Below are 9620 nucleotides of genomic sequence, written 5' to 3'. Positions count from 1 at the left end.
ACTTGTGGGTTATCTTATCCATTGCTCTAATGAAGATAGCTAGCCATTGACAATATTCTCATAATCGCCTTTTATGGTATTACTATGGCATGTTAGGCTCATCAAGGTAGCAAAGCACATATTAGAGTGTCAATCAGGTGCATCAAATGGATGGAACCACTATGTAAATGAGGGACACTGTTCATGATGAGAATTTTGTGTTGATTTCTGAAATTGTATTCTTAGTATTTAATGAAATCCTCTTAAGTATGCCATTTTATAATTCCATGCTTCATTGTCGTACTAAGACGTTTCTATTATTTATAAGTTAATCTTCAATATCGTTTGAGCTGCCGTACATCGCCCAATTGTTAACAATGATTGTTCTGTTGGTTCTTTGATACTCAAATGGAAATTTTTCCAAAAGTTAAGATTGTACTTCGTTTACATATGCAGGTTTTTGCCTCTTATTATTCTAAATATATACGGTGTTCTACCTCTGTGTTTGGTTGAAGCCATTGATCACAATGAATGATTGATTGTTATCCATATTTTCTCAATTCTTTGATTTTTCGTATTTAAACTAATTAATCACCTTCCAAAAATGCCGGATTATGGAAAAAAATCCTCATCCGTGATTGATTTATGGCATGCAGTTATATATATATATAATATATATGATGAGCTTAATAATATATATATATATATATATGTATGTATATAGAACACATTTGCTTCTTTAGTGGACGCTGAGACCAAATTTCCAATCTGACTCCAAATTATTACGGTACTTTTGAACTCGATTTTCACAACCTTAATGATTTTCAAATTTCATGAAACTTATATCAAATTAAAGCAATTTCTCAACTACAATTCATGTGAAGACAAGTTTTTCTAATTGTTAGCCATTTCCCCCGTAAAAATCAATGAACAGAGGGAGGTTAAAACAGACTTCGAATTTTCCAACAAGTTTCAACTAGCAAATCATCAAACATATTAAGCTCATCATTCAACTATACCTAAGACATGCTCAAGTCAGCTTATTCATCATTCATACATCTTCAATGTGACATTCTGAATTTCGACCCATTTTTGAGAATTTATAAAATGTGTAATTCGTCAGTGCGCTTATAATAAAATCTCGCCCGGAACTGATCACTTTTGGGTTATTTTTTTTTTAAATTAGAGATTTTGCTAGAATCGTACTCGATCGAATTTGGCCGTTATTTAGAGCCCGAACTTTGGTGTCGAATTTCTCGGAGTTTCGTGACGAATTTAATTGGACGGTGTCGATATTATTGTGGCCAGCGTCAATATTGCCCGGGATAAGTGAAAAATAAAATTTGGACCGGATGCGAATTTGGACTAGTAGACCTCTCTTGTAGTGTGTTTTAGTTATTATCTTTTGGCCTTTTTCCTAATTATTATTTTTAGGATTTTTCGTGGACCGTTGGATCGTTTTCGGATTTGAACGAGGATCGTCGGATCGCACTCAAGTGCGTTTGACTTTCTCTCTCTTCTCTCTCTCTCTCCTCCCCCACGTCGCCGCTGCCCCACGCCGCTGACTTCCTCCTCTTTCCCCGCTGCTCTTCCCCAGAAAGGCCCAATTCCAAAAAAAAGCACAAACTTTAAGTTTTGTCCCAAATCTAGCCCGAACTTTATTTTGTCCAAAAAAAAATCACCAACTTTCAACCGTGTCCCAAATCTGGCTCCCGTTAACTCTCCATCCACTCTCACCGTTAGTCATCTGACATGGCTTTTCCACGTCAGCAATAATATCCACGTTAGCAATTAGGCACCACCGCAGCAATAAAAGCAGATGTACACCTGGGCTGCACTTTCTCTTCTTCATCTCCTTCGCACGATTTTCTCTTTAGGGTTTTCTTTCTTCTTTCTTCATCCGATACACGAGCGAGAGGCTTCGATTCGTCCGAAGATCTTGCTCGCTCATCCTCTCACACGAAGTCGCTCGCTCTCACGCTCGGCCGTTTGGTCGCTCAGATATGTGAATTTGTCTGAAGAGCAAGCGAGCGGTCGCTCAAAGACATCAATTCGTCTGAAGAGCGAGCAAGCAAAATCTCGCACGTGCTCGAGTGATGATCAATTCAGACATCAATTCGTTTGAAGAGTGAGCACTCGCTGGCTCATCCTCTCACACGGAGATGCTCACTCTCGGACATACTCGCTCTCGGTCGCTCGAAGGATGCTCGTTTAAGCGTCGAAGCGGACAGAGTGTTTAAGGCATTAAACAGAAGGTATTATTCTTCTTCCTCCTCCTATGCATTTGGACATATTAAATTACGATCATCATATGCTCGATAATTTGTCTAGAAGTGATTTATCTCATGGAATTTGAAGTCAGTTGATTTATCTTGCAGAACGATGCTCCATCCGAGTGTTTGGAGGAAGTGTTAAATTTAAGTCTTCCCTCTAGTGATGAAAAATAATTCATCAGCTTCAGTTCCGTAGATAGGGCCATTAGATCAATTAACAATTGGCAAGTTATTCACAATGTCAGAAGCTAAGTTGGAAGCAGAAGACCATATTGCCTTTAAGCGAGATATTGAAAGCGTGTGCATCTTGCAGTTGAACAGAGATGTGAAGCCTATTTGTGATAGACTTAATGCATTCATTTGAAAGAGAGGATGTGTTAGATTAAACTCAGCTGCTGGAGTTTCCATCTGATAATGTTTATGTCGGGAAGAACCAGTATCTCCAGTTGCTAATGATGCACCAAAGTGAACATAATGGTTGTTATTGGGTTGCTGATTGGGAAGAGCTGTTGCTAACATCAGATCAAGGCCTCATATTACTGGCATCAAGCTAATTGTCTGAGTAGAGTAAAGGATTTAGAAGTGTTTAAATTGAAATAGTGACCCATTTAATGTAACAAAGCTGCCATCTCGATTAGGTTAGGATGTTTGTAAATTCTCTAATTTAGGTTATGTTCCTGACAGTTTGGAGAATATGCTAGGTGATTCATTTTACATTGGCGAATAATATTCGTTTGTTGGGCTTATGTGGAGGGGTGAGCCGAGATATGTCACAGCTTGAACAAAGTCGGTTAAATTGATCACAGCATTTCTGCAGGAGTTGCATCGATGTCTCTGTTTGAGTTTGTTCTTGCATAAAGGGCTCTGAATCTCCTGGCTGGTTCTTTATTGCCTTTGTTGCTTTGACATTTTGGTCATTGGATTATGTTATTAAGTTAGAAGCGAACAGGTATGTCTCGCAAACTGGGCTTGTATTTTGCACCGAAAGAAAGGGGAAAAGGAGAAAAAAAAATTAATTGGGTTTCAACAAGTTCTGAACTTGAAGACGATAGAGTCGCAGCAAGAGTTTGAGTTTTTTTTTTCCTCAAATGTGGTACCATCTGCAACAGTTTATGCAGTACATGGCTAAGACATGTGACTTACATGCATACAAGAACAGACCCTATCAACCAAAATTCAGGCCAGAGTTACAAATGCATGGATAGAACCATTTCGGATACTTGATATTGTCAATTACCTGTAAACGGACCGATCTAAAGAAACGATCTTGTTTTACATCTGCATCAAAACCTTGTATCGTGGAGTCTTGCTAAGATGTAGAAAATTCATAGGAAAATCAATCGTTTTAGCATTACACAACACCTTTTGCTTAGAAATATCAAATGACTAAGAAAGAAGCTGGCATTGTCGGCATACGAGGATGGAGTAATTGTAGGCAATAGGCATTGGTCTTACCAAGCTCGGTTCACTAATTTGAAACTGCATCCACCACCTCAAGACTTTATATGACCCATATCTCTCTCTCTCTCTCTCTCTCTAGGGTCAGGATCAGGAAAGCGAATGCTATCCCATTTCATTTTTATTTTAAAGTGATAAGGATTATGCAGATTTGGATGAAAGCAAATGCTGCTGTTTTGTGAAAGGACGTTCCTCTTTAATGCCACCATCTTTTATGGAATCTACCTGTGAACAAAATATATATCCCAAAATATCATGCTATAATCTTCTACAAGTTCTTGAAAATAAACTCTTTCTATATACGCTACCTACATGTTGCAAAATCTAAATTTGCAAAATCGAAACGTTCCAAGTTCTGTCTCATTTCTTGGCAAGCTTTCCAAACCAGCCGAACACATACTGCATAGCCAAAACATCACATATACAAAATGACATTGCCAAATCCCCAAACACATAATGCATAGCCAAATCTACTTACAAACAACAAAAAACTAGCACTTTTCAGTCTACAACTCAACATCTAGTAGAAGGCACTGCACAAGCATTTTTGGGTCCATAATTTCACAGTTAACCACCAATTCCAGATTCTTGAGTACATGGAGGTTCTGTGATATCAGTAGAAGATTGGCCTAGTGAAACTTCAACAAAATTCCTTGCTCTTGTTTGTCCCTTGGAAATGGATGGACCTCCAATGTCAATAACTCTATCACTACCCGGCATCCACAATAAAAAAAATAAACATACGAACTTAGCTTTTCTTTTTGACACACATATAAAACATTAGACATAGATTACCCTTAAATAGGAATTCCCAGTAGCTTCAAATATAAAAAGTCCATATCCTTGTCTAGCTTAAAGAAACAAAATGAGTATCAAACATTAATCACAATATACACGTGGTATGAAAATAAAATTATGCTTGATAAAGCACTAGCCTGTGCTCTCTCCTTCCTAATGATAGTGGAGTCCCCATTAGATGATCTATTAGCTTGTGAACTAGCTTGCGCACCACTAGCCCCATCAGTTTTCTTTGGTCTTCCTCTTCTTGCATACATGTGAAAAAAGACAAGAAATACCAATGATATCATTTGTGATAACCCAACAAAAATCTTATCGACAATTACAAAATTGTCCAATAAGACATACTTTGGGTGGCCTGGATGTCGTGGGATTCTTGCATGTCTTCTTGTTATGCCCATATTGAAGGCAATTTGAACATCGCATTTGAACTCCAACTTTCGTCAATTTCTTGCCGTCTCCACTTCGCTCATCCTTATCCTTGATTCTATTTTTCTTCTCTCTACCCCTTTTCCTTCTGTAAGGTGGGGATTTGATTGGCTCACCATTGACTTTGAGCCACATTTTTTCCCCATTCATGACCAGGAAGGGAAATTGATAACATTTTTCATAAGCTTCTTTCTTAAAGCAATCATCAACATAATCATTGATGTCTAATTTCATGAAAGCAATGCAACATATGGCATGTCTACATGGTATACCAGAGATATCCCATTTTCTACAAGCACAGGTCTTCCCAGCCAAGTCAACCACAAATCTATTGCCATCCCCTTCAACCTCAAATTTATTTCCCAAAGACGCTCTAGCAAAACAATACCTGGACTCAAGTTTAGTCTTCTCAAACTTCATTCTAATCCTTGGACAAATTGGATCTATTTGATCAACCATTAACTGGCTTCTCTCTGTCATTCTCTCCATCAACATAGCTCGTATTTCTTCAAGCATCTCAAGAATGGGTTTTGCTCTCGATATGCAAATGTATCCATTAAAGGTCTCACTTAAATTATTTTCAACCGCATCACACTTGGTACCTGTCTTAATGAAAGCCCTGCAGAAGTGCTTAGGGCCTTGTCTCATAAAGTCTTCATAACCTTTAGGACACTCCATCTTCAAATATGCCATTACCAGGTCAAAATCAGCTTCAAATGTACACCTCACAGCCCTCCAGAAGAGATTCTTCAAAGCATCCCCTTTGTGTAATTTTTTCCAATTAGCATATATATGTCTTGCACAATTTCGATGCTCTGCTTGTGGAGATAGCCATGAAACTGCATTCATTAGTCCCTACAACCAAAATAAACCAATGAAAAACAAACAGGTCACAACAATGATTGTACCAATATAGTGTAATAGCCAATGAAGACAAATGTGACATATTACCTTTTGTTGATCACTAATAAAAGTCCAGCCTTCGCCTGTGTCCACATTCAAGTCAATAAATAATCCACATTCAAGTCAATAAATAATCGAGCGAGAAACCAAGTCCACGATGCCTCAGACTCAACTTCCACAACTGCCCAAGCTATTGGAAACATTTGATTGTTTCCATCTCGTCCGACGGCACATAACAACATACCTTTCAATCCAGTCTTAAGGAAGCACCCATCCAAGCCTATCACACGCCTACATCCTGCTAAAAAGCCCATTTTCAACTCATCAAAGCCCACATAAAACCTCTCAAATACTTTGGTTTCTGGGTTAACCTCCATCTCAAATCTTCCATTTTTACTAACTCTCTTGAGCTCCTCCAAATAAGATCTTAGTATATCATATTGCTTCCCTATCGGCCCCCTTATACAACTAAGAGCTCTCCATATGGCTCGGTAACATTTTTTTTTATCAAGGGTCAGGGCAAATCTTTCTCTTGCATCTGCTTGCATTTCGGTAGCCGAATAAGTGAGTCTGGCTCTAATCTTAGGCATGTACTCACGAGCAAGCCATGTAGAAGTGGCTTGCCTATTTGTAAGACTTCTATTGCAGTTATGTGGATTTCCAACTCTCTTTATTACAAAAGTTTTCTCATTTTGAACCCAACTGCCATACAACCTCCAACCACAGCCACTCACGCACTTTGCTTCCATTCTTTTCTTTTGACTCCTTTGCCAAAAAATGTTAAATCCATTAATTACCTCATATTTTTGCACAGCTATCTTGAACTGTTCATGAGATTCAAATCTCATACCTAGACTAAACACATTCTCGTTATGGTCACACATAGGATCATACCTATTAACAATTCGTCCAGTTGTGCCACTAACTTCTTCAAAATTATCAATATCGGGACCACTTAGAGGTTCATCATCCGATATTGCATCTTCATCATCATCCCCACCTTCGTGCTCCTCCTCCATTCTTATATCGATGGAACCTTCAGCCAGGTCTCCACCATCATCTACCTCCTCAATTATTGCTTCCCTAAAATCTTTCCTCATCTCCCTCGTTCTAATCTCTTCGTCATCTGATATATTTATTTCATCATCACACAAGTCTAATGAACCATCGTCACTGTCACTTTCATTCTGTGAACAAACACACTAAGTCATACACTGGAAACTAAAAACAATATTTAAAAATGAAAGGCCAACAATTGAATGAACTCACCATTGTTACTTATTCAATCGACAACACTTCAATTTTCCACTAGCAAAACGATGGTGACCTGGAACCCCAACCGGCCCAATCCTATAAACAAAATAGAATAAAAAATTGGACATTTGAAGTTCAATGTTGAACTCATCGCACTAATTAAATACCTAGTAAGACAACAATAGCTTTAGTAATTGTATGGCATAATAAGCAGTTATGACACACTTCACATTAGGAAAAGAGTTTCACAAAACAACAGCTTATTGATCAGAAATTATAAAGAAAAAATAAGTTATGGCTCCTAATATCTAAACACGTGACAACCCACAGCTAGAGAACACATTTGAAATACATAACCTTCTGAACTAAACCTTCAGTTCAATGCCTTCCAATAGATTAGGAGGAAAAAGAAGAAGAATTCCTTTTCTGTACTCAAAGTCTCTTTAAAAATGAATGTAGTAAGGCTATCACAAATAGGCTTCACATCTCTATTTAACTACAAGATGCACACACTTTCAATATCTCGCTTGAACACAGTCTTTCAACTCAACTTCTGACATTGTAAACAGCTTGTTAATTGATCTAATGGCCCTATCTATAGAACTAAAGCTACTGAATTTTCCCATGAGAATCATCTCACCTCACTAGAGGGAAGACTTAAATTTAACACTTCCTCTAAACACTCGGATGTAGCACTGACTTCAGTTTTTGTGAGATAAATCACTACTAGACAAACCATTAAGCACATGGTGATCGTAATTTAATATGTCCAAATGCATGGGAGAAAGAAGAAGAAGAATACCTTCTGTTTAATGACTTCAACACTCTGTCCTCTTTAACCCTTAAGCGAGCATCCTTCAAGCGAACAAGCGCGAGTACGTGCGAGAGTGAGCGTCTCCATGTGAGAGGATGAGCAAGCGAGCGAGCGTGCGAGATCTTCGCTTGCTCGCTCTTCAGACGAGTTGATGTATCTGAGCGACCAAGCGTGCGAGATTTTGCTCACTTGATCTTGACCAAATATGCACGAAATCTTCAAAATTCCAGATGGAAACAAGTCTCTAAATGGCCGAGCATGACAGCGAGCGACTCCGTGTGAGAGGATGAGCGAGTGAGCGAGCGCGCGAGATCTTCACTCGCTCGCTCGCTCTTCAGACAAGTTGATGTCTCTGAGCGACCAAGCGCGCGAGATTTTGCTCGTTTGATCTTGACCGAACGTGCACGAGATCTTCAAAATTCCAGATGGAAACAAGTCTCTAAACGGCCGAGCGTGAGAGCGAGCGACTTCGTGTGAGAGGATGAGCGCGCGAGATCTTCGGACGAATCGAAGCCTCTCGCTTGTGTATCGGATGAAGAAAGAAGAAAGAAAACCCTAAAGAGAAAATCGTGCGAAGGAGATGAAGAAGAGAAAGTGCAGCCCAGGTGTACATCTGCTTTTATTGCTGCGGTGGTGCCTTAATTGCTGACGTGGATATTATTGCTAACGTGGAAAAGCCATGTCGGATGACTAACGGTGAGAGTGGATGGAGAGTTAACAGGGGCCAGATTTGGGACACGGTTGAAAGTTGGTGATTTTTTTTTAGACAAAATAAAGTTTGGGCCAGATTTGGGACAAGACCTAAAGTTCGTGCTTTTTTTTGGAATTGGGCCCGTTGTTTCTGCCTTTGCTGCTGCTGCTGACTTCTTCCACCAACTCCACCAGCCATCATCACTCCCCCATGCTTCAGCTGACTCCCCACGTTGCTGCTGACCCCCACATTGCTGCTGCCTCTGCTTTGCTGCTGCTGCCATGCCTCTGTTCTGCTGACTTCCGCCTTTGCTTTGCTGACTTCCTCTCCATCACGTTGCTGCTCTGCTGATTGCTTCTGCTTGCTACCGCTGACTCTTCTGCACCCCCACGTCCCCTTGCTGCTGACCAACTCCTCCTTCTCTCTCCTTTTTCCTTTTCCTTTCTTTCTTCTTGGTCTTCTTCACTTTTGTTTCTGCTGGCTTTTCTGTTTCTGCTTCTGCTTGCCTCACTGCTTCTTGCTTATTCTTGTTGCCACGCTGACCAGACCATTTCCTCGCGGGACCATCCACCGCCGTACACCACACCACCCCATCACCCCAGCTTGTTCCCTGGCCGTGCAACACCGCCCCCAGCAGCCCCGAAGTTTCCTGTCGCCGGCTGTTTTCCAGCCTCGTCGCTCGCCATCCGCCTCACGTCACCACCACTCGGCCATCGCCACCACCCACGATCACCCTCACACCATCACCGACCACCTGAGCTGTCATCCGCCGTCCGCCCTCGCCGTTGCTTCGCCGGAATAGCCATTGCCGTGCCGAGGCTCTCTATTGCTCCCGTTGCTCGGTTTTCTTGCTTAGGCTAAGAGTAAGTGCTCCCTAAGCTTTGGTTAGGATAATGGGCTACTAATGGACATGTTTAGGGGTGGATTAGGGCTGTGGATAGTTGGTTTAGTGGCTGGTTGTGCTTGGTTTGCTTGGTGGTGCTTGTTGGTTGATTTCCGGTAAGGTTGCTGCTGCGTCGCT

General features: G+C 40.5%; 1 protein-coding gene and 1 long non-coding RNA gene across 2 annotated transcripts; one reads left to right on the top strand and one right to left on the bottom strand.

Annotated features, from left to right (window-relative positions):
* Positions 1-1854: 1854 nt before the first annotated feature.
* Positions 1855-2797, top strand: LOC115670558 (uncharacterized). The gene is made up of 2 exons (XR_004004509.2): positions 1855-2234; positions 2358-2797. It is a non-coding gene; the product is annotated as an uncharacterized LOC115670558 (long non-coding RNA).
* A 1727-nt stretch (positions 2798-4524) lies between these two features.
* LOC115670556 (uncharacterized) lies at positions 4525-5946 on the bottom strand. The gene is made up of 2 exons (XM_056320077.1): positions 5889-5946; positions 4525-5792 (listed from the first exon to the last, which is right to left on the bottom strand). Exon 2 carries the CDS (start codon positions 5784-5786, stop codon positions 4821-4823), a length of 966 nt encoding a protein of 321 aa, XP_056176052.1. The 5' UTR covers positions 5787-5792; positions 5889-5946; the 3' UTR covers positions 4525-4820.
* Positions 5947-9620: the final 3674 nt, after the last annotated feature.

This window comes from Syzygium oleosum, unplaced genomic scaffold, assembly GCF_021117445.2.
Source record: "Syzygium oleosum isolate NSW1041296 unplaced genomic scaffold, Sole_v2.1 Sole_v2.19, whole genome shotgun sequence".
NCBI classification, from domain to species: Eukaryota; Viridiplantae; Streptophyta; class Magnoliopsida; order Myrtales; family Myrtaceae; genus Syzygium; species Syzygium oleosum.
Note: the sequence above shows the minus strand (reverse complement) of the source record. Positions and strands in the feature narration are given on the sequence as shown.

Bases quoted from the DNA above. Each gene is read 5' to 3' on its own strand.
- LOC115670556 (XM_056320077.1), bottom strand. From the start codon at position 5,786: ATGAATGCAGTTTCATGGCTATCTCCACAAGCAGAGCATCGAAATTGT.